Genomic DNA, 25233 nt, shown 5'->3' with positions numbered 1-25233 from the left:
GGGCGAGAGCAGGCTCTCACAAATTGAGAGTCTGTTCCATTAACATGGGAGCCTTCTCCATACACTTGGGAGCCTTCTCCATTCATTTGGGAGCCTTCTCCATTCACTTGGGAGCCTTCTCCATATACTTGGGAGCATTCTTCATACACTTGGGAGCCTTCTCCATACACTTGGGAGCCTTCTCCATACACTTGGGAGCCTTATTCTTCAAAACTGCTCATCTTCTTCGCCTCTGTATTGCTTTATTTAACTATCTAGGGTTCAATGTATGTCCCAGAATTAATTATATGCGGGTGTCATACATCATCGACATGAATAAAAACCAGTTTAAAAATTAACTAAATCATGATTAAAACAAGAACATGTATAAACCATTAAACCTTTTAATTCAATACATTTAAATTCACTACAACCATACTTATAAGATCAATTTTAACGTTAATTAAAATCCTGGGACTACCTAGGCATGCACAGACACAAGCCCACGGGAGAGAGAAAGAAAAGAACTTGCCTGTGTGGTTTTGAATGAAAACCCCGTCGCCGTCTTCCTAAGCTTTTCGACGACGTCTGTTCATTGTTAACCTCCTACTGCTCAACCTTCCCTCCTCCTAGGTCCGTCCTTTAATCCATAGCCGAAACCCTCATTGTAATCTCTCTGTTTTCCTCACAACTCTCTGTTATGACTTTCTGCCTCCACTGTGCCGTGAATAGGGTTCTAAAACCCTAGGCAGACATACTATAAATATTTATAGGCAAATATAATTTGTAACATGAATCTATTTACCTAAGGAAACCAAAGGAAAAATTATATACCAACTATATGTATGCAAGTTGGCAACCTAGAATCCCGTGATATTATAAGTATAAATAAAACTCTAGAATTATTTTATAGCTTAAATGATGACTTAAATTACAAATTCAATTATTAATAATTAATAATAACTAAATTAATCCACATATACACATATACCTATATATACATGTATATACATCCATGGGTAAAACTATACACATTTACACGATCCAAAAAGTCCATTGATCCTATCCAAGTTCAAACTCCGTTTAAAACTAAAAAGAATACATTTAATTACCACATAAGCATATACTTCAATTAAAATAAATAAATCAATTAAATAATTAATCACTAGCCAAGTAAACAAATACAGAATTTAAAACATATACATGAAACCACATAAGTACACACTTTAAAATTAAACAAAATTAGACAATTAATTCATTTAAACAATTAACACGAAACCACATAACCACATAGCCACGAAAACAACTAAAACTGACAAGAAAATAAATTTAAATTCCCATTTATACCCTTTTGAACACTAGGGGTATTACAGAGGCTATGTGTGGATTTCACCGACCTTAACAAAGCTTTCCCAAATGACAGCTTTCCTCTCCCAATAATCGATATGGTCGTTGAGGGAACGGCTGGACATGAACTACTAAGTTTCATGGATGCATATTCTGGATACAACCAGATATCTATGTACACCTCAGATAGAGAAAAAACGGCCTTTATCACTGATAGAGGTTTGTACTGTTACAAAGTAATGCCTTTTGGGCTCAAGAACGCTGGTGCAACATACTAGAGGCTAGTGAATGTAATGTTTAAGCACCAAATTGGTAGAAATATGGAGGTATATGTTGATGACATGTTAGTGAAAAGCTTAAAAGCTGAAAACCATTTGACCGACCTGCAGGAGACCTTCAAAGTACTTAGGAGGCATAAGATGAAACTCAACCCCAGCAAGTGTGCCTTTGGGGTTTCCTCGGGAAAGTTCTTAGGATATATGGTAAGAAGAAGAGGAATTTAGGTCAATCCAGAGAAGATCCGAGCAGTCATTGACATGAGATCGCCAAGATCAACCAATGATCTACAATGACTAACAGGGAAGATTGCTGCCTTGAGTAGGCTAATCTCTCGGTCAACTGACAGGTGTCTACCTTTCTTTCGTGTACTAAGGAAGACTTTTGAATGAACCCCAGAGTGTGAGCAGGCATTCAAAGAACTAAAGTAATTCCTTAGTTTTCCCCCACTACTATCTCGAACCATACCGGGAAAGGAACTATACATATACCTTGCGGTCTCCACAACAATTCTTAGTTCAACTCTGATACGAGAAGAATAAGGGGTCAAAACGCCAGTGTACTTCATGAGCGGAGCACTTAGGGGTGCGAAGGAAAGATATCCAAAGATGGAACAGTTGGCCTTTGCTTTAATTGTGTCCGCCAGGAAACTGAAACCATACTTTCAAGCGCATACGATAATGGTGCTAACAAATCAACCCCTTCGACAAGTCCTACACAAGCCAGAAAGCTCTGGTCGACTGATGAAGTGGTCAGTAGAGTTAGGAGAGTTCGACATTCAGTACAAGCCAAGAACAGCAGTAAAGGCTTAGGTGTTAGTTGATTTCTTAGCTGAGTTTACCCCTCCAGAAGTGGAGAAACAACCCCCAATTTTTTACAGAACCAGGTTCAAGTGAGCAGATGGGCCCAGAAGTAGTCTGGAACTTGTTTGTGGGTGGGTCATCTAATGTTCAGGCTAGCGGAGCCGGGTTTGTTCTTGTCTCTCCAGAGGGAGAAAGTATACAATACGCACTTCGGTTTGGTTTCAAAGCAACCAACAACGAGGCAGAGTACAAAGCCTTGATAGTAGGATTAACTATGGCAAATTCCCTAAGGGTTGAACAATTAAAGGTGTACACCGACTCCCAGCTGGTCGCTAGACAAGTTCGAGCGAAATATGAGTCACGGGATGAGAAGATGAAGAGTTACCTACAGAAGGTGGAGGAATTAAAGAATCACTTCCAAAGATTCTCAATTCATCAAATACCACGAGAAGAGAATGGGAAAAGAGACGCCTTAGCCCGGCTAGCTATTGCATTAGAACCTGAGATCAATAAGACTATACCACTGGAATATTTGGACGAACCATCTATATCTCAGGAGAGACAAACTGAAGTGCAATAAGCGATATTGAGAATGAAATGGGCAGATCCTATCATCAGATATATCAAGGATGGGGTGCTACCAACAGACTGAGCAGAAGCTCGAAAGGTCAAGATGCAGGCAGCTAGGTATACGCTTATCAAATGGGTGTTCTACAAGAGAAACTTCTTCATGCCGTATTTACAATGCATTTCTAGCGAGGAAGCTGACTACAATTTGAGGGAGATCCACCTAGGAGTTTGTGGAAACCATACTGGGGGTAGGTCACTTGCGAACAAGGCCATCTGACAAGGATACTATTGGCCCACCATGCAGAAAAATACACTTGACTTCGTTAAAAAGCGTAACAAGTGTCAACAATTTGCCAACATCCTGAGACAACCGTCAGAGAAAATGACTCCCATGTCAGGACCATAGCTATTTGCTCAATGGGGAATGGACTTGATTGGCCCTCTCATCAAGGGCAAAGGGCAAACTAAGTATGCCATTGTTATGGTTGATTACTTCACTAAATGGGTAGAAGCTAAGCCTCTGGCCAAGATCATAGAAAACAATATAAGGAATTTCGTGTGAAAATCAATAGTTTGCAGATTTGGGATTCCTAGAGTGATTGTCACAGACAATGAAAAACAGTTCGACAACTCTGACTTCAAAAATTTTTGTTCCGAGCTCGGGATTCAAATTCATTTCTCATCGCCAGGACATCACCAGGCAAATGGACAGGCCGAAGTCACTAATAGAACAATCCTTTAAATGATCAAGACTCGACTTGACGCTGCAAAGGGACTGTGGCCTGAGTAGCTGCCGAGTGTACTATGGGCTTACCGTACTACTGCAAGAACTCCCACAGGGGAAACCCCTTTTCTTTTAGTGTTTTGAAGTGAGGCAATAGTACCTGTAGAGATTAGCCTAACAAGCTTTACGACGGAGCACTAGGAGCCCAAGCAGAACGAAAGGGAGTTGGAAGCAAGCTTGGACCTTATTGAAGAAATGAGAGACCAAGCCCAGATTATGATGGTTGCCTATCAACAGAAGGTTTCCAAGTATTACAATACTTGGGTCAAGCCTAGGAGGTTCTCAGTAGGAGATTTAGTACTCCGAAAAGTTACTCAAGCAACTAAGGATTCAACCATAGGGAAACTGGGTCCCAAATGGGAAGGGCCTTACAAAGTTACGAGATGTCAGTGACCAGGAACATACTGGTTGGAGGACTTAGAGGGAAAGCTACTGCCTCACCCATGGAATGTTGAGCATCTAAAGAAATATTATCAGTAAACCATTTCAGTTTAATCTCAATTTATTATTTGTTTTTGCTAATACTTCTGTTTCAATAATTATTTCATTCTCTACGAATGAATGTCTTCAATAGCCTTGTTATCAACTTTAGTTTTAATAAAGTATTCCTTACTTGGATCAGTTGTTTCAAATAATTCATTATCATTTTTATATGTTAAGATATTCATGTTAAATGGGTGAGCTGGGTGAAGCTCGTAGTAATCTACTTCCCTTGTTATAGGGTGAGCTGGGCGAAGCTCGTAGTAATCTACTTCCCTTGTTAAAGGGTGAGCTGGGCGAAACTCATTGTAATCTACTTCCCTTGTTAAAGGGTGAACTGGGTGAAACTCATAGTAATTTACTTTCTTTGTTAAAGGGTGAGTTGGGTGAAGCTCATAGTAATCTACTTCCTTTGTTAAAAGATGAATTGGGTGAAGCTCATAGTAATCTACTTCCCCTGTTAAAGGGTGAGCTGAGTGAAGCTCGTATTCATCTACTTACCTTATTACATAGACGAGCTGAGTAAAATTTGTCTTAATCTACTTTCCTTATTAAAGGGACAAGCCGACTAAAGATGTCAATAGAATAACATAATGCGACAATCGCAATGGCAAAACATAACTGTCCATCCTACTCATCAACCCTACAAATATAAATGGAAACTGATTGCAAAGAAAGAGATGACTTGAGCCTTCTTTGAATTGAGCTAGAAGCCTCTTATTAAGTTTTCGGGATATAGTTATAGAGGACTTGCCAACAGGCTGAGGACCAATCCCATGGGTAAACAAAATTTGAGGTGTCATAAGTGAAGATCAGTCCCTCATTGAGTGGTTAAAGGCTTCCTTTATTCGCTGGAGATCATTATATGAAATAACAATCTCTTTAAAGGCTGAGAGGACGACAACTCTGTTAATAACTCAAACCAAAATTTTTTGAGTTTTAAAACAAAAGAGGGTATCATTATGGGTAACTCACCAGTGGAATTCTAACTACACCACGCACGAGGAATAGAAGTCCCTATTCGCAGGAAAGCACTTTCATCGGGAAAGAATTCCTAATCATCACCAGAAACGAAAAAGAAATGGCTTTTCCATGGTTTGTGCTTAAGGGGATTTCCAGAGATAAGAATTCTATCCCGTGGGGAGAAGTACAACCAGTCACCTCTTTTGGGAATGTAGCAATAAAGAAACTCCTGGATAGTAAGCGAGGGATTACAATAAGCTCGCCACAGAACTAAACAACCCATCATTGTTCTTTAGGCATTCAGGGAAAGTTGAATCGGAGCAAGATTAAGGTGACGCAACAGTTCCCTAATAAAAAGAGGGATTGGAAAACACAATCCGGCAATAAAAGCAGACTCATAGAAACAAATCTTAATTGGGTAAAAGGAGGACGCTCTATCCTCAAGTGAAGGAAGTCTGAGAGTAACACTGTCTGTGTGATACCCCCGGATTTTCGGATGCAGGTTGGCCAGGCCCACGCCCGATAACCCAAGGATATCAAATCAATTAGCAATTTAACGAACACAGAATACAATATAGGAAACAGGAATAAATAAAATTATGCTAAAAAGAACTAAAATGAAAATCCTTTAATGGAAAAAACCTCCGAATAAACTTTATATGCAAGAACTAGTTTGAATACACCAACTTCTCCTTTACTTCTAATACAACTCGGGAATCCATCTCGTGGACCCCTACTAAAAATATTCCAATACTGAACATGAATAACTGCAAAGAAAACCAATGATCATAATGAGAAGAAAATACTCTTACGTCGTCGGTGGAGTGAATAACTATATCTACTCAGCACGATCAAGCTCTAAGCCTGGAACTGACGAACACCTGTAAAAATAAGAGTGGGTCAGGCCCACATGTAAGTTCTATCCTAACTGCAATCCAAACAGTGACCCGATACGCAGATACACCATAGATATCTCAGCAATAGCTATCTAGTCCATACATATATAAATATCCACACTAAGGGACATTCACTGGACTATGTAGGGGGTCTCAACCTGAATAGAAGGCAACATGCAAAAACGCACCCAAAGGTGGGCATAAGTACCTAGACCTAACAGGGTACACCTCAACCTACTATAACCAGCTATACATCCACTGCATATACGCACCTTAACCAACGAGTCTGAGAATCAAGCTCATCTCGCGGTACCATAATCATATGTTTAAAATCCGTCCAAACCAGAGTATGTCATTCAATTTCTTTGTTGATCTGACATAAGACGTATAATCAGTTAACCACTCAACTTATTCAGTTAATATGAGTTAACTCCAAACAACAGTAAATCCAAATGGTCACTCAACTTACTCAGTTGATCTGACTTAAACAAAATTAGGATTCAATATTTTACAATCATTTCCTTTAATCCAATAGGTTAGGTTTATGCGTTTTGAGCTAAACCATCCCTAGTATGACACCGTCCCATACCGGTGTATATAATCCTCCATATCCATGTAATTGACAGAATATATATTAATCCAGCAATTAAAATCCAAAACCATGTAAAAATTACAGACTATGATAAATAGTACAGCAATTTAATATCCAAAACCAAAAGCCAGGTAATTGCAGAATAGTTCATATAATACTTCAGCAATTTCAATTCAAAACCATCATCCAGTTAATTGTAGAATAATATATACGATTTCACAATTAACATCTAAAACCATGTAAATTACAACATATAAATTAAAGTTTAGCAATTCACAGTCCAAACTAATATTCAAATAATTGCAGAACTGTGTTTAACATTCAGCAATTCAAATCCAAGCTTATAACCATATAGTTGCAGGAACTGATTTAATAATTCAACAAATAGCATCCCGAGCATGCATAGATCAGAACTAATAATTAAATGACCTTCTCATGCATTTTAAACAAGTTTTATAATCATGCTAAATCCGATCAAATTGCTAAAATTTAATTAAGCAATTAGTCCGTCTTCCATCCGTTAACAGCATAGAAAGTTCATTAATTTTATATTGTTTGTCCCATTGATTTAGAAATCAACTTTAATCAGTTCAAGGTTTTAATCACACCCAAAATTAAATATTTAACCCCTCTGTGAAGTCCCATTAAATTTCTGAAATTTAAACAAGCCACTCAGTTCCTTTCTTCTGTTAATAACATGTACAGTTGCATGTTTTTACACTGCTTCATCCTTTAACATAGAAACTTAAACCATGCAATAATAAGTTTAATAACACTTAGAATTAACCATTTAGACCCTCTGTAAAACCTCAGAGTCAACAGAACAGTTCCCATGCTCCAACAGTAAATAAACTGTTCGTAAAAAAAAAAAAAATTCAGAGAACACTATTGAAAAGAGCCTTCTCAAAAAACTGGAGAAGGCTCTAAACCACCTAGAGCCTTCTCTAAAAAACTAGAGAAGGCTCTAAATCACTTAGAGCAGGTTCCACATTTTAGAGCCTTCTCTTTCTCCCTTTGAGCCTTCTCCTTTGATTCCTGTTCCACCTGCATAATTGCATCTTTTATGCACTGAAGCTTATAGCAATACCTAGATTGCATGTTAATCATCTTAGTCTACTTCCCACACAGTTCCAGACTCAAGAATCGTCCACACAGTACACCCAAAAACCCACAATCGAGCCAAACAATGCACAAAACTACTTCTGTAAATAAGTAAGATCACAGAGCCTTCTCTAAAATAGTGGAGAAGGCTCAATCTGCCTAGAGCCGGCTCTCCCACAAGGGGGAGCTGGCTCTCCTTGCCTAGAGGCGGCTCTCTCTATGGGAGAGCCGGCTCTCTCCCTTTTGAGAGCCTCGACTTTGTTCCCTCTTCGTTTCCGACCATCTGCCTCGTCTCCGGCCCTTTCCTACCCCTCTGTTCTTCCTTAAAACTTGTCCTCACTGTCTAATATATATACAATGTTAATCCCCAGTCCTTAATTTACCACAGTACAAGTTAATATAGTGATATAAAACAACGACCAATTTAATACTTTGAAACAAACAACGAAGAACAGAGTTGCAAGAATTGTTTTCAGACAATATGCACATATACAGATGATCTAATTAACATATTCCAAGCATGTAAGATTCAATTAAAATTCAAATACAATCCTAGAGATCATCAAAGGATGCACAGAACACAGGCAAAGGGAGAGAGACAGAATAGAACTTGCCTTTCGGTTTCAGTTTGAAACCTTTCAACATCGTCTTCTTTCTAGGTTTTCCGGCGACCTTAGTTGCCGTTGAATCTCCTCTACTGCTCTTAGTTTAACCCCACCAGCAACTCAGTCCTTTCTCCTTGGTCCAACCTTTAATCCATAACGGAAATCCTAACGAAACTCTCTCTCTCTCTCTTCCTCACAATACCCTCTCTGTTTCTCTATGTTTCTATATACGAATAGGGTTTTAAAAACCCCTTGCAAAATTATCACAGTATATTCATAGGCATATATAAAACCTACGTCTACTTATATTTAGAGATGGAATCCCAACTAAACCCTAGTCGGCCAATTTTGTTATACGATTTAAAACCCTAGAATTTATAATACACCTTAAATGACGGTAATATTATAATTCAATTAATAATAATTACTAATTATTAACCTAATCCACACACACATATATATATACCCATATATACATGTATATACTTCCATGGGTAAATACTGTACCCATTTACACTATCCAAAAGTCCGTGAATCCTAACCAAGCCCAACCTTGTTTTAAAAATAAACAAATAAAACAATGCATTTAATTAAACATTTCAAAGGCTTCTTAAGTATATAATTCAATTAGAACAAAGAATTCAATTAACCAATTAAACATTCCAACATAACAACTAATCATTTAAATCAAATAAAAAAAATAATTAAACACAAAATCAAATAAACACACAAAAAAATGCCCTAAAAATAATTTAAATTCCAATTTTATCCTTTTGAAAAACTAGGGGTATTACAGTCTGGAATTGAATAAGTTTGCCTGATCTGATCTAGATCATATGGGGTAAGGGAGCCTGCTATATCCTGTACCAGATGTGTCTCTGACGGAGCCGAATCAGGTTAGCGGTGTTCCTTGTCTGATATAGTGTTGGATTCTGGGTGAAACATGCTAAGAGTAACACATTGCTGTATGCAAGAGCTTAGCTTCAGAGTGACCTATAAAATTTTCTAACATTGGTCTTGGTATATTGAGTTTGAGGAAGAAGCAACAGCTAATTAAATAGAAGAAGGAATAAAACAAGGGCATTGAACTTACCACATTACTATGACTGGTACTACTTGGCTTTCTGAAAAATGGAAGTAATTTGAATAAATTATACTCAAACCATCTCGATTTATAGAAGAAGAATGTAAACAGATAAGAAAGATATTTATGGTGGAATTCTAATAGAAATCTGCTTCGTGAGGGACAATTAACTCATAGCGGGTTATTTTGCATAGGAGTTTACTTTTACAAGGTAGAATAGGATTATGAGTCAATCCTCGAATAGGACAACCACACTGGCAGCCCCACATGAGTTACTTATGTGCCGAGAGGTAGATTGCCAGCATGGCAGCTTGCCACATATACGAGTTGCTAGCTCGACCCCCGACTGTATTCACGAAGTGGCAATACGAGTTAGGCTAATGGACAAGGCTCTACTACAATTCTAACTATCTATTATTATGTAATATTTGGGAATTAACGTTCCGGTGGTTTGACAAGCAATCCTCCGAAACAGGGGGCAACTGATGGATGTATAAATTAAATACCCGTGGATAAGGGAAGGTTGTTAAATTAGCGCGCTATCTAATAAGATTGAGATAGGCTCTACAGATTGCAATAAGGATTACAGATTACGATAAGGATTAAACTTACAGATTACGATAAAGATTAAGCCTACAGATTATGATAAGGATGAAGACAGCGGTAACTCTACGTGACATCCTGATCAACAGATATAAACTAACAAAACCATTGGAAACATAAGGAGGGAATAGAAATGCAAAAGGGAAATAGAAACCAAACAATTCGTTTAATTTCAAGGGTACAATGTTGGAGAATCTAAAATATAATATTTGAAGGTAAATTTGTCATTAACAAAATATTTTGAAACCTAAAATAAGTTTACCATCTTCTGCTATAAGCATGTAAGGTGTCGAAGGTGCGTTATTTTAAGTGATAGCCTAAATGGTTATCAAACACGCTAATTTATATTTTAAGAGGTGCGTTATTTTAAGTGATAACCTAAATGGTTATCAAACACGCTAATTTTGAAAAATGACTTACGTATGTATTTAGTGTTAATAACATTGTCAAACAGACCTCAAGTCCCATCCGAGCAATGGTAGGACCATAGGTGTGTGAGAAAGTTATACTACTTGAATGACTTGAGTTGCTCGGGTAAAGCCCATCTGTCCAGCCCTACTTACATGATATGAAAGAAAAATGAGAAAAAGATAAATTGTTGTGGATCGATCCCATCAAAAGTTCATAACAATATCCAGCTGAGTTATTTTATTTCAGTTTTGAATCTTTTGATGTTCCCCTTAATTTTTGGTTTTGATAACATTTAAAAAAAAAAAAAAAATGTAGAAATTCATTAATGACCAGAACTACTTTAAGAATTATCATCTTTCCTAGTGTGTTCATAAATACTGTAATAAATTATAGTATAAACAGAAGTAATGCAGAATCAATTGAGCAGTTGAGCCCAGTAAGGCCCACTCCCATCGAAGTCCAGGTCCACGTTCGAACACCGCACTTTTTTATCGCACTCTAGATCGTGATTCGTTGGGGGTAAATATGTCATTTCATATCGCCGCAGTAGTTCCATACGACCGGTCGGCGCAATTAAAGTCACCCACGAGGTCGGTCCTCCCTCTTTCTGAACCAAATGTAAAAAGAGCCAAACTGGTCACCCCCAATTATATAAATTCAGCCAGACCCACAATCTCTCCCTCTTTCTCTCTCTACTTTTTGTTTGAACTCGAAACATCTATTTCGCAGACACACCACTCACCATATCACAGCTCTTTCTCTCTCTACTTTGTTTGAACTTTAACCGGCAAACCACAATTCTTGTGACAGTCTCTCTCTCTCTATATCTGGAGATTCATCATTTCAATGGCGGGGAGTGTTTGAAGTTGGAGAGAGAAAGTGATTGATGGCTTCGGGGGGCGGTTATAGGAATGGCATTCAGAAAGGAACAGTGAAGCTGGATCGGCATCTCCCTGCTAATGGCAATAACCTCAGAACATCTTCTTCTTTCAAATCGAAGCTCTCTTCCTCGTCTAATGTCCGCCGGAGCAGCCCTTCCGCTCTTGGCGGAGCCGCCAAGGACGGCGATGCAGGTCAGTTCCGTAAAACTCTCTTTGAACTTGATCTCTGGTTCTTCTTGTTGTTGATTTTACATTGCGATCTAGATTCCTGTTGATTTTTTTGCAATGTAATCTGTAAAATCGTGGTTTAGCTATTGATCAAGTTTGATTTCACATTTCCGATATATGAATTTTTTCGGCAACATTTTGAGAGTTACTGTTGTAGTTCATTTTCAGTTTTATTCAACAATGAATCTACAATGCAATGCCATCTTGCATGAAGTATTAATGAATTGGTTAAGAAGATGTATAAGAGGCACTTGAATACTGAGCCTATGTTTCAAACTAGTGAATCATACTTGATACGGAATTCTTAAAAAATCAAGGATGATAATTCATTCAAGATTCATTTTAGTTAGGGAAGGTTTATGTGTGAACAAGGATAACTTTATTCGTTGGCCTCCGTTTTACTAGTTCAAACGCCACTTCGTAAAAATAATTAAGATACTATTTATGTGCTAAGAAGAAAAACGGCCATTTATGTGGTTAGGTTTGTGTACTTCATTAGTTTCATAATAATCATATTGCTCTTGCAACAGGCTTTTTAGCAATTAAGTTGTTTGAGTTCTTACGAATTGTTTCTTGTAAACTTAATTTTTACCACTAAACTAGCATCATTGAAGAGGAGTTTTAAGGTGAAATTTTCAGTACATCCAAGATAAATGGAGATGGATGAGCCAAAATACCAGGGAAATATAGGAGTTGTTCTGAATAGGTGATGGAATAAGATAGAACTTATTGAGGCTGAAATAGGCATATAGGGAAACTTTTAATCCTCATTCTTTAAAAGAAGAATTGGTTTTTGATGGAGAATGATGACAGAATGAGTATGTCCTAACACCAATTTATTTTTTTCTTTTTTAGGAAATTATCTATTATGATTGTTGTTGTTATCAGTATTTTAAATACAGCTCTGGGTGGCCACTCATTCAAGTATTTAATAATATTATGCTTTGGTGGTTACAAAGTAAGCCCCAAACTTGGAAAAAGGAATTACTCGCTTTTATTTGTCAGGTGGCAATCCAATGTTTTTCCAGCCTCCAAGCTGTATTTTAGGCTTTAGAAAATGTTCTGGGATCTGAACTTCTAATGATTTATTTCTATCATCATTTAAATTATGTTTTTATCGCACAAGGTCATCTAATTTCTGCTACTTTTCTTTTTTCCCTCTCAGCAATGAATGATAAATTGTTGGTTCTGTACAGTTTCTGGAAGAGTTAGAGTGGCTGTAAGATTGCGACCTCGAAATGCTGAGGAGTTGGTGACAGATGCAGATTTTGCTGATTGTGTGGAATTGCAGCCAGAGGTGCTCCATAAAATTCCTCCTACAATAAAAAACTCCAAATGCCAATTTCAAAAGTCAGCTATATATATTTAATTACTCAAAAGTTAGCTTTTTTTTTTTTTGTGTGTGTGTGTTTTGGTTAGAGATACTACTTGAGTTTTGTCACTTACAGTAGGTAGTTTGTTATGGTGCCATAATTCATTTTGATTTTTGCTCCATCTCAGCTTAAAAGGTTGAAACTCCGAAAGAACAATTGGGATTCAGACACCTACGAGTTCGATGAGGTGCTCACTGAATTTGCATCACAGAAGCGTGTCTATGAAGTTGTTGCAAAGCCAGTTGTGGAGGTCTGTTCCATTGATTTTTATTTATGAAGCCAATGTTTTATTTATTATTAATTTTCTGAATTTGGTGGAGGGGTTTAGCATTGAGCCTTCAAAATTATTTTTGCACGTCATTTTCTTTATGTGATTCCTTGGTAGCCTTGAAGGTAGGAGGGGAGATGCAAGGTCAGGAGCTTACAGATTTCGGGGGAGAAAAGTCAGAGGTAGGGGGTTCTTCTAAAGATAGGTTTTCTGAGTTGGCATCAATAGTGGACTCAATCAATGGCAGAACTTGCTTATAAAGGTTTCCTAGACATAAAAGGGATGTTGCTTGAAAGAGGACTGGTTTCCCCAGAGAAGGGGAAGGATTTAAGGGAGGACAAGGAGAGCTGTAGTTGGGTTTAATGGCGAATTGCATGCCTCCTGTACTTGTCAAAATATCTTGACAACACTTTAGAGGAGCTCTTTCAAGGTGCAAGGAGGACGGCTTTAGCTCGGGAGATGAATAGTAATGGGGGCTTCAGCAAATCTTTTGGAGTTCTTAGTGAGGGGTTTGAGAATGAACTATGAGGTTATTTTTGGAAAGATTGTGGGAATAAAGAAGAGTGAAGGGCTGAAGAACAGTGAATTGAAGAAACTGTATAGTTTAATTAATTATGAAGGAATAGGAGGAAAAAGGATAGGGAGCTCTTCCTGTCATTTTGGGAAAACGTCTTTGAGGGTTGATTTTGTACGTTTTCTTGTAGCCTTGATGCTTCAGGTTCTGAGGTGGAGTTTTTGAGGTATCTGCAGCATTGAGCTTTTCTGGTCCCTTTCCTTTTAGCTTTTTTCTATTTCTAGTTTTTAGCAATTGCTTTATGATTATTGGTTTAGCCATTAGGATAATTGTTTTATTTTTTATTTTATTTTTCTGTTGTTTTCCTTTTTTGTCCCTTATGTACGATCCTCCCGGCACCTCCTTTTGATTTGTTTATATGTTTCAACAAATAGTTTAACAAATGCTAAAGCTGAAATTAGTCAAAAACTTTAAAGTAGTGAATCTGTCTAACAGAAAGCAAGTGCCCCTCATTTGGTTGCCGTATATGGATGTTTGCACGCAGGGAGACAAGCTGGCTTGATGTTGTTGGAATTGCATGGCTACAAGATAAATAGGCAACTTATATTAGAACTAATTTTTATTTTTATTTTTATTTTCTTTTGAGTTTGCTGCACAAACTTTGCATTAAATATTAGAAGTTGTGTGGCATTCACAGAGGATGATATTTACATAATTGGATTAGTTATGATGGATTTATAATCACACCAAAAGAGAAACATCCAAGGGAATTGTGATTATAGTTTCTTTCATGGATTTAATATCCTGAAATTAGTATAAAGGGCCTTTTTACGTCAAATAACAAAACCAAATTTGAAAAGTTGAAGTGATTGCATTTGTGAATAGAGCTTAACAATAAGCTATGGCTTCTATCTTTAAGGGACCTGAAGTTGTGAAAATTATGATCATTTTAGGTTTTGAAAAAAGGTCTTGTCTTATTTATGTGGATTTGAAATCATATTCTTAGTTTTTGTTTGAAATCAGTTGAATTTGGAGAACTAGTGATTTTTTCGGTCACAGTTGAAGTTTATTGATTTTTAAGTCGTTCCTGGAAACTGTGACGTTGTTTAATATGATCTTGTTACACTTTTGCTTGGTGATGGAAAAAATTGATGTGCAGGTGCTATTTTTGTAACACAAATTTATTTGTATCTTCACACTTCAAAGTTTTTCTTGCTTCACCACTGTTATATTACTATGTAAGTTAGAAACTCTTTAGAAACTTCTTCTAATCTTCTTGCATTCATTCACATTCAATTCTCTGTGACAGTATGACTTCAACTTCAGCTCATATGTTCATCTTATGTTGTGTTTTGGGAACAATCATTGATGTGTATTTTGTTTCTGCAGAGTGTCTTGGATGGTTACAATGGGACAGTGATGGCTTATGGTCAGACCGGTACGGGAAAGACTTTTACTCTTGGACGGCTAGGCGATGAAGACACTTCTGCTCGTGGTATCATGGTTCGTTCAATGGAGGATATTCTAGCAGATCTCTCTCCAGAGACTGATACTATCTCTGTCTCCTATTTGCAGGTTGTTATTTCTTTGCCACTTAATTGCATTATTATACTAATTATAATAAATTTTATTCATCAAAATTTAAGCTTTTAGAATCCATCTTATTCAAGTTCATCTTGTTGAAACTCTCTATATAATGGAGGTACATCCTCTCAATTTGTCTAATATTCCTGTTCTCAAACAATATGCTCAGCTCTACATGGAGACAATCCAGGATCTCTTGAATCCTGCAAATGATAATATTCCCATTGTTGAAGATCCCAAAACTGGTGATGTATCTTTGCCAGGAGCAACCCATGTAGAAGTCCGGGATCAACACAGTTTTGTTGAGCTACTACGACTAGGGGAAGCTCATCGATTTGCTGCTAACACAAAGCTAAACACTGAATCTTCGCGTAGTCATGCCATTCTAATGGTGAATGAATTACCTATATATTTTATTATTTTTCACATGCCTATGCTTTGAGGTTTCATATTATTTTTTTGTTAATTGTTTAGTTATATATTACTTAGATGGGATAGATTGATTTGACTTGACTCAGGTACAAATTAAGAGGTCTGTCTTGGGTAGAGAAACTTCTTTCCAAAGTGAGAATGGTAATTTCTCTCACTCGGTCAATACTGCTAAACCACCTGTTATTCGGAAAGGCAAGCTTGTTGTTGTAGATCTTGCTGGTTCTGAGCGTATTCACAAGTCAGGTGCGCACCACATCTTTTGGAATCTTGCTAGTCATAATCTACTAATATGTGTATTACTTTCTTAATATAGTATTATTTTATTTTATTTTTATTTTTATTTTGCTGTTGATTTTCTAGAAAAGGCATGTTGTGGGTATATGCACCTGCACCTGCATGTGGTTTACATGAGGAACATATTTTAGTATTTAGTTTTGGAAGTGAATGTTTGTCACTCATTCCTAAAATGATCATAATGTCTCATAACTCATTTATTTTGTGCCAATATGAGATGAATTTCTTTGATAAATTTTCACGAAGTGGAGAAAAAACCATAAAATAAAGCATAAATTTTATCTACCAACAATACAAAGAAAGCATAAATTTTGTTTAAATGTTTAATTATTGTGATGAACTTTTGAGTAGGTGATATCAGAGGAAGAGAAGGGGCCCTACAAGGGGATGGGGTGAGGATTTGGAATTTTGAAGCCGTTGAAGACCTATTAGTGTAACCCTATATGTGGGCAATTGACGAACTTGAGTTGGACATGTTAATCATCGACTTTTGATGTATAGAAGAAGAACAGGCTCTTTTGATAGTATAGGAATGTTTCCTACTTCTCACATGGAGAGACAGAAACAAAACCATTTTTTTTCCCCACCACATCGCTTTTAATTTAAATTCTAACAAATATCTTTATACACCAACAAAATCAGATGCTGCATTATTACATAACATATAACTCATTTAAAAAGGTAGGACAGGGACGTGTCTATGTAACCGTACTATTTTATTGGACACATTTTAAGTCATGTGACCCATGTCCACATCCTTTGAGATTTGAGGTTCAGGAAGGTCCGACACCTAGACACACACTTACACCTAATTCAGGTATTTGAGTCCATTTAACATAAGTTATAACCTAAAAAGTAAGGCTATTTATAAAAGAGGGTCTTCTGTGTTTTATTTCGAAGTGTTCTAGAGGATTCTCTTTCTCCCATCCAATAAATTCCAATCTAGACTTCTAACCACTCTAGTGCAGAAGTTTCTTCTAACCTTTGCTGAAAGGTTTTTACTAATTTCGATTATTTCATTATTGGAGTCCTGCTTTGTCAGTTTTACACTCGTTTTGGAGGGAATGTGCCAACTGGAAAGCTATAATATACAGGTCTTCCCTTGCTCTTAGGGATGGGATCATAAAACACTTGTCCACCTGAACCTTTGTCAATCCTTATTAAAAAATGTTTGGACACTTATTAGATATTTCAACTTTATTTGCCCTTAAATGTATAGAAGTGCATTTATTTCAGAAACTCATATTCATCAAATTTTCCACATGAACACTCATATTCAAACATTAAAAAAACATTTTTTTTTTGAAAAAAACATTCGGGATTATCTATTTATATATTTATGATCGTCATGCTGTGTCTAGATTTTTGCAAGTTACCGTGTCAAACATCTGGTCTATGTTAGAACTTGAGAAAGTGTATGTCTGTGTAGTGTATATGCTAGATGTTTACATTTACTTTCTTAATTTTATATAAAATTTTGTTATACAATCACCTAGGTAGCAATTATAGGACAAGGGAAACAGTACCATGATTTCAAATCTGACAAGACATGAGCAGTATATGTAATTGGTAACTCTATTTTTTTTTTTGGGTACTAAATATATCTGCATTCTGCTAATTGATGAACCAAAGAATAGTTTTCTTTACTGTACAATCAAAAGAAAGTTGTGGCTGTGATTGCGAATCCTAAAAATGTTTCAGCTGAAATATTCAATCATCTTAATTTTTCAGTTAGTGGTGCAAAAGGCATTATGTGGTTTTTGATTACTATGTATTATCATAGTTTTTCTCCTTGTGTTTTAAAATTTAAATCCATCAGCAATATGAAAAGTTTATTTCTTCCTTTTCTGCAGGAAGTGAGGGACATATGTTAGAGGAAGCCAAGTCTATCAATCTCTCATTAAGTGCCTTAGGGAAGTGCATAAATGCTCTGGCAGAAAATAGTGCTCATGTGCCCGTTCGAGATTCCAAGCTCACGAGGTTGCTTAAGGATTCATTTGGAGGTGAGTATTTTTAAGTCCTGTCCCATATGGGTGTCTAGTTTTTCATTTTAATTTGTCTAAAACACGTGTCCGCTATCTAAAAGTCAAAAGAAAATTTTTCCATTCCCTGAATAACTGGTGGTATGTGTGTGTATTACCTATCAAAGAAAATATGTAATTGTCAAAAATAAAATTGACTGCTTTTTGACAATTTTTTTGAAAAAAAGTGCTTAACAAAAGTGCAAAACAAAATTCGACTATCCCTCAATGCAAAATAAATTACTTTTGCAGAAAATTTCCATTCTTCACTTACGACAGGGGAACTTCTGAAGGGGAATACCATAAAGTGATGTGTGAATGCTTTAGTTGTCTTTTCTTAAAACTTGAGCTTTTTCATAGGAAGTCACTCATTTTCGGATGGATTAAATAGTTAATTTATGCTTAGGCTTTGACTTGATGAAAGCAATTAATGAGTGACAGTATGTATAATCGATATATAGATTTAATAATTTGGCTTACCTTCTTCTATAAATAGCTTAATATACTCTATGTTCTCTTACATGGATGCCAGTCTTTTTATTTTTTATTTTTCCAAATAAATTTTCTTTGGCATATTTTTGACACTGGAGATGGATGGTGTCATTATTGTTTGACATTTTTATTTATTTTTGGCTGTACTTGTTATTGTTTTGCAGGTACAGCGAGAACTTCATTAATTGTGACTATTGGCCCATCTCCACGACATCGAGCAGAGACTGCAAGTACCATATTGTTTGGTCAACGGGTGAGTTATCAGCTTTAGGACGTCTTAGATTCAAAGCAAAAAGTATTGACTCTGTATGCAACACACGCATCCTGTACATTTCTCCCTATAAGGCCCTGTACTTTTTCAGACACAGTAGTATCTGTACATACTTTCAGATAGTCCTCAATGCAGCTTAAGTCTATTTCACACTATTTTATGCAATCTCTATTGTTATTACATTTTTTATTTGTATATACTCAGAATGGTTCAGATATATCCATAGGAAACTATATTGATTATCATTTCCTATCTTTCACAGGCAATGAAGGTGGAAAATATGTTGAAAATTAAGGAGGAATTTGATTACAAGAGTTTGTCTAGAAGGCTTGAGATACAGCTTGACAAACTCATTGCGGAAAATGAAAGGCAGCAGAAAGCTTTTGAGGATGAAGTTGAAAGAATAGCTTTAGAAGCACAGAATCGTATCTTTGAGGCTGAAAGAAACTATGCAAATGCATTGGAGGTCAGTTCAAGTGGTTATTTCTTGCCTTTATGGCAATAAACAAATGTACTTTTTCCACATTAATTTTTAAATGCTATGATTTTTCATCACCAACTCGTTATAGTAGTTGATCTTCATACATAGTTGGACCTGAGGATGTTCTTGTGGTGATCACACTCTTCTATATTTTCATTTGCTCTATTATTTTATCCAAGAATTATCATGCTTGGTTTAGTGTTTCTTGTCAACTTCTTTTGCTTATTTCACTTTTAAATTTCATTTTTCTTTGTAGAGGGAAAGAATGCAATGTCAGATGGATTACATGGAATCAATTAAGAAGCTTGAGGAAAAGTGGGTATGCAGCAATCAACAAAAGCATGGCAATAATGGCTTCATTGATGGGAAATGTAATGGAGAGGTACCCAATTGTGGAACTCTATCTTCTCTTACGTGCCGAGTGTCTTAAAATGATCAGCGCGTTTCAAATTGACAACACTATGTTGACATGTCTTAGCCTCTGTTGTGAAACATGTCTACACATAATATTAATTCTAATTTGAGCAAAGGAATCTGTATATGATGTAGTCCTATTTGGCGCCCCACATTTTCATTGTCATGTGATTTATGATGATGCTTCATGATAGGCATTATACTCTGTAATGTACTTTTATTTTTTTCGAGTACTGATAACTTTTATCTGCATCTATAGATATATTCAGAGAAACACTAATAAATGCATGAATATGCATGTCCAAGAATGCACATAAGAATTTTAAAGCATCGACTTCTGTCTAGATTTTTCTGGAGTTTGCAATCTGGAGTTTGCTCTTCCTAGATGTATGCCCAAGAATGTCTTTTAAATTTGTCTGATAAGGGTTTGAAGAGCTTTTGTCATTCAAGTAAAAGGAAAGTCGACACCCATACTAGAAACTTGAACCTTCTTTTTTCTTTTTCCTTTTTTTTCACCAGTAAGTACTTGAACACTGTTTTCCGAATTAGGACAGCTGAAATTAGATTCTTAGTATAAATAGGAAATTCGATAAACATTACTCATAAATCTGGAAATTAAGTGAGCTGTTGAAAGGGCTGCTCAACATTAAGAAATAATGAACAAATTACTGCCAGGGCTACCAAAGGTAAACAAATGCAACATAATAAGACATTGTTCCGTCTCTGCAGGTTTTCTAACTAATTCTGCAGGTTTTCTAGTTTTCATTCTTCATCTTGCCATATGAATTGATTGCAAGTTATGATAGAAGAGCATCTGAGTCAACCTTGTCTCGTAATAATTACGAGCAAATTGCACAACTTTTGAAACAAATAACTAAATTAGATGGCCCATTGCACGACAATGAATACTATGTAGTCATGATGGCCTGATGGGGTTATGCTGAATGTTTTGGCATCAATAGTTCTTCTAGTTGCTATATTACACTCATCATATTTGATTTCTAAAATTACCCATAAGAACATTAAATCCACCCAAACTATTACTTGTTTGTTTGTTTGTTTCTTTGTTCTAAAATGATCACGGCCTTTTCTTTTAATGCAGGGGCTTGTGGCCTCTACTAGTGAGGAAGTTTCTGAGATCAAAAAGTTGCTTCAGAATGAAATGCATATGAGAAAGGCGGCTGAAGAGGAGATGAATAGTCTTAAGAATCAACTAGTTCAATTTACAAAGTCGGAGGTATGGTTTCACTTGAGGTACAGAATATGTATCAGCATTATGCGTTTTCTTTAAAATTTTGAAGTATAGGATTTGTGATATATAACAGATTATCATGATACATAGGCAGGTGGAAATGGAGATATTTCAAAGCTTGGTAGAATGCTCGAAGATGAGATTCATCAAAAAAAGAAACTTGAAGAGGAAATAATGATATTACGAAATCAGCTATTGCAATTGACTTTTGAAGCTGATCAGGTACTGTCTTTTGTAGAAGCAAAACTTTCTCATTATTCTTAGGTAAAAATTGTCTATATTATTTATATATTTGATGTCGTGGAGTACTCAGCTTCTAGTCGTCTGGATTTCTAATTGTTGGCAAATCATAGTAGTAGTTGTATTATAGCTGGCAGCTTTCACAACAGTCTTGTTCATGGGAAAATCAATGTACCACATGATGATTACCAGTAAGTCATATGGGTTAACTTAAAGTGTAACTGGGTAGAAACTTTAGGAAAATAGAGGAAAGAGCTCCTTATGACTTCCCAGATTTTGTTTCCTTATTTATAAACCTCATCAACCAAAGAAGCATGGGCACTTCTACAATAGTGACTTATATGGATACATGATGGACATAGACACTTTGGGGACACACTTATATACTTATTTCACATCACGTGGATGTCTCCATAATCCAAAAACGAAGTTTCATTTCTATAGCCCACACATATGAGATACTGCCCGATACATGACTTGCACAATACAAACATGTTGATAAATGTTTGACACTCTTGAAACAAGATACCTTTTAGTTTATATAATATAATTTTCAAGTTTCTTACTCCCTATTACTCGATCCATAGTATTAAATTGAGAAATTTATTAAAATTATGTATATATTTTACAAAAAATTTCATTTCTTGCCAAGTCCTTAGACTTTAGTCCTCATGTGTATCTGTCTCCACTTTTTAAAGATTTCCCATGTTGTGTAGCTGTGTTATCCGTGTTTATGCCATTTAGTTGTAAACGGACTGGGGGGAGGACATCCATCTCCACGTTTCTTTAGCACAAGTTAAAATCTTAGTTACTATTTATCAGTCAATGGACATGAATTGAAGCATTTGCATCCATGCTTAGTCCCCCAGACACATGCACACACATGAATGTGTATTTTAAACCCTGACTTCTGTTTTATGTTCATAGACTAGAAGGTATCTTGACAGAGGAGGGGCTGGGAATGTCTCTGCTGCTTTAGATTCTCTTTCTCAAGCTAGACATTTACAGATCAAAGATGTCGGTAATGGTCAGAGAACATCAATTGCCAATCTCCACGAACAAGGTACCTTTGAAGCTTGCACTACACTGGCTCATTTGAACCCCTGTTTGAACTGTATGTTCTTATAGCTTTTTTTGCATCTATTCTATTTACAGTTGGATTGCAAAAGATATTGTCATTGCTAGAGTCAGAAGATGCTAATGTAAGGATTCATGCTGTAAAAGTGGTGGCGAACCTCGCAGCTGAAGGTGCTGAATTTATTTCTTCTTTCTTGAGACGTTGTTATCAGATATCTTCTATGCCGTTTGTCTGCTTCATGGTGCACGGAAAACAAACTGCAGATCATCTTGATATGCTTTTGATTATGTTATTTTAGGAATTATTTTTGAGAGAATCACTTGACCTACAACTTATTATCATTTTTGTTGCTGAAGTACTCCACTTAAGCACTTAAGGTGTCCAAAGATAATGATACCATAGGGTAGCAGCTCTTTTTTTTTTTTTTTTTTTCCTTTCTTCTTCTTCTTCTTCTAGTGATAGAATTTTACCAGGATAGACATAATTTCAAGTAAGAAGTTCTTTTGAGACAAAGAAGGTTCTGTTTCCTTTTTTATCACTATAACGGTTGCTTTATCAAGCAAAGGCTCCATCCTTTAATGGGGTGGTCAAAACAATATTTTTCATCTTTTATCGAAATCAGAGTTGTGCTTATATGATTTAGAATTTATTTAAGTTAGTACAATACGTCTATATTAAAATTATATATTTTAATGAATTTAATGCATTTAACATCTACTGTGCAGAAGCAAATCAGGAGAGGATTGTTGAAGCTGGGGGTCTCACTTCCTTGCTGATGCTTCTTAGAAGCTTTGAGGATGAAACCATTCGCAGAGTAGCAGCTGGTGCAATTGCCAATCTTGCAATGAATGGTAAGTGTTTATACTCTTCTTCTTTTTATTTTTTTCATTCTTGTAGAGCACAGGTTCTATAAAGATCTGGTGCTTCCAATATATCATTTTTTCATGATAACTGCTTTCTTGGTCCATGCAGAAGCCAATCAGGAACTTATAATGGTTGAAGGAGGAATTGGTCTGTTGGCGGTGACAGCAGCCGATGCTGATGATCCTCAGACTTTACGGATGGTTGCTGGAGCTATTGCTAACCTTTGTGGCAATGGTATACTGCATGATGCCTTTTAGCATCATCTCTTTTTGTAAATGTACTTTATTTTATTTTTAATCTTTTTGTGATTATGTTATTAGCTTATGAGAAGGTTCCCCTTACTGAATTAAAGAGATGCACAGGTTCTTGTACAGAACAAAATGGGAAAAAGTTGCTAACTGAACACCTTGATAACAATTCTCAATTATTAACAAGTTTTCATAAAAGAAATTGCTCATTTGGTTACTTTTCACAGAATCTCCGTACTGGTTAAGATCTACGTTTACACTCTGATTATATTTTCCGTGTGCAATATGATAGATTCGCCTTTTTAAAACTGATCTTACTGGTACATCCACCCATCTGTAAGCTTATTTATGATTTATATCACATGAGACTCATAAATTCTAGCTGACCAAAAATAATTTAGCTGTAGTATTGTAAACGAGATTTTATTGAATGCTTAATTTTATTAAGATGAGGATCAATGCATAAAAGCACAAGACAATTTGTTGGGATATGTTCGGATGGCCCATTTGATATCTTTGGCCCAGTTTATCCAGCTTTAGTGGAACACCAATCGTAGGACTTGAGCCAAGTTGAGTTTTAGTCTTTGTAGTACTCAATTTGAAGTTGTTTCAATCTAAATCCTGATTTATTCTCGCATTTGTATTATTTACAGATAAGCTACAGACGAGGCTTAGGTCTGAAGGTGGTATTAAGGCATTGCTAGGAATGGTGAGATGTAGGCATCCAGATGTTCTTTCCCAAGTTGCACGAGGAATTGCAAATTTTGCAAAATGTGAGTCCCGATCAGCTTCACAAGGTAAGTGCCTTAGATAGAGTCTCATAGAATGCTTGTCAATATTGTTGTATTGATTCAACTCTTGAAATAACAATTATGTATTATATGTCTTAACACATCATATCATCTGGCAAAATGAATTATGCAGTTATTAAGCCTAGCATAATAGTAGAAAAAGGAAAATTAAGTTAGAAGTTCTCCTTGCACATTGGTGTAATGAAATACTTGTGTGCTGCAGGAAACAAAACAGGAAGATCTCTCTTGATAGAAGATGGTGCACTTCCGTGGATCGTACAAAATGCTAACAATGAGGCATCACTAATTAGGCGCCACATTGAGCTAGCACTCTGCCACTTGGCACAGCATGGTAAATGGGCGTATTTATGCATATTAAGAAGCCTAATTCTCCCAAACACATTAGATTTAGAAATCTTCTGTTTTTTTTTTTTTTTTTGTTTTTTTTATTTTATTTTATTTCTTTATGTTTATGATTTTCAGAAGTGAATGCAAAAGACATGATTAGTGGAGGAGCCCTTTGGGAACTAGTTCGTATCTCACGTGACTGTTCTCGAGACGACATAAGGACTCTTGCACAACGTACTCTTACTTCAAGTTCGACCTTCCAAGCAGAAATGCGGCGGTTAAGAATAGAACTATAACTACTGCTGCAATGGGACGGTCACCTGCAGGCCAAGGTAATGAGAGGGTACTCTACATGGCCCTTGGACAAGGTCAGTTCTTTGATATATCTTATAGTTCTGAAAAATACAGTTCTAATTTAAATAGACGGGGCTTGGCCTTTGTCCTCGTTTTCTAGCTAAGCATCAGTCGACCACTTGTATTTTCATTTTCATGGCGACCCATTCCGGTAGAGCTGCTTCAGTATTGTAGTTTTTGTATAAATTGATTTGTTCAATCAATGAAATGGTCATATTCCTCTTTTGTGGAATAAACTACGACTCCGAGAATGATTCGATCTATATATATATATTCATAAAAACATGTCCTAGTATTGAGCTGTTTTTCTC

The 25233-nt window shown here is 36.2% G+C and overlaps 1 protein-coding gene across 1 annotated transcript; it reads left to right on the top strand.

Moving 5' to 3' along the window:
• The first annotated feature begins 11107 nt into the window (after nucleotides 1-11107).
• LOC132276555 (kinesin-like protein KIN-UB) lies at nucleotides 11108-25158 on the top strand. Its single transcript, XM_059778018.1, has 19 exons — nucleotides 11108-11567; nucleotides 12800-12900; nucleotides 13104-13226; nucleotides 15148-15333; nucleotides 15512-15733; nucleotides 15861-16017; nucleotides 17922-18071; nucleotides 18746-18834; nucleotides 19115-19318; nucleotides 19590-19715; nucleotides 20850-20984; nucleotides 21090-21221; nucleotides 22167-22302; nucleotides 22395-22487; nucleotides 23043-23168; nucleotides 23290-23415; nucleotides 24083-24226; nucleotides 24444-24572; nucleotides 24704-25158. The coding sequence occupies exons 1-19, from the start codon at nucleotides 11381-11383 to the stop codon at nucleotides 24862-24864; spliced, it is 2727 nt and encodes a 908-aa protein (XP_059634001.1). The 5' UTR covers nucleotides 11108-11380; the 3' UTR covers nucleotides 24865-25158.
• Nucleotides 25159-25233: the final 75 nt, after the last annotated feature.

This window comes from Cornus florida, unplaced genomic scaffold (assembly GCF_030987335.1).
Source record: "Cornus florida cultivar Cherokee Brave unplaced genomic scaffold, ASM3098733v1 CherokeeBrave_3.0.0_Hap2_Chr10, whole genome shotgun sequence".
NCBI lineage: Eukaryota > Viridiplantae > Streptophyta > Magnoliopsida > Cornales > Cornaceae > Cornus > Cornus florida.
The sequence above is the reverse complement of the archived record's forward strand: the minus strand, read 5'-3'. Positions and strand labels throughout refer to the sequence as shown.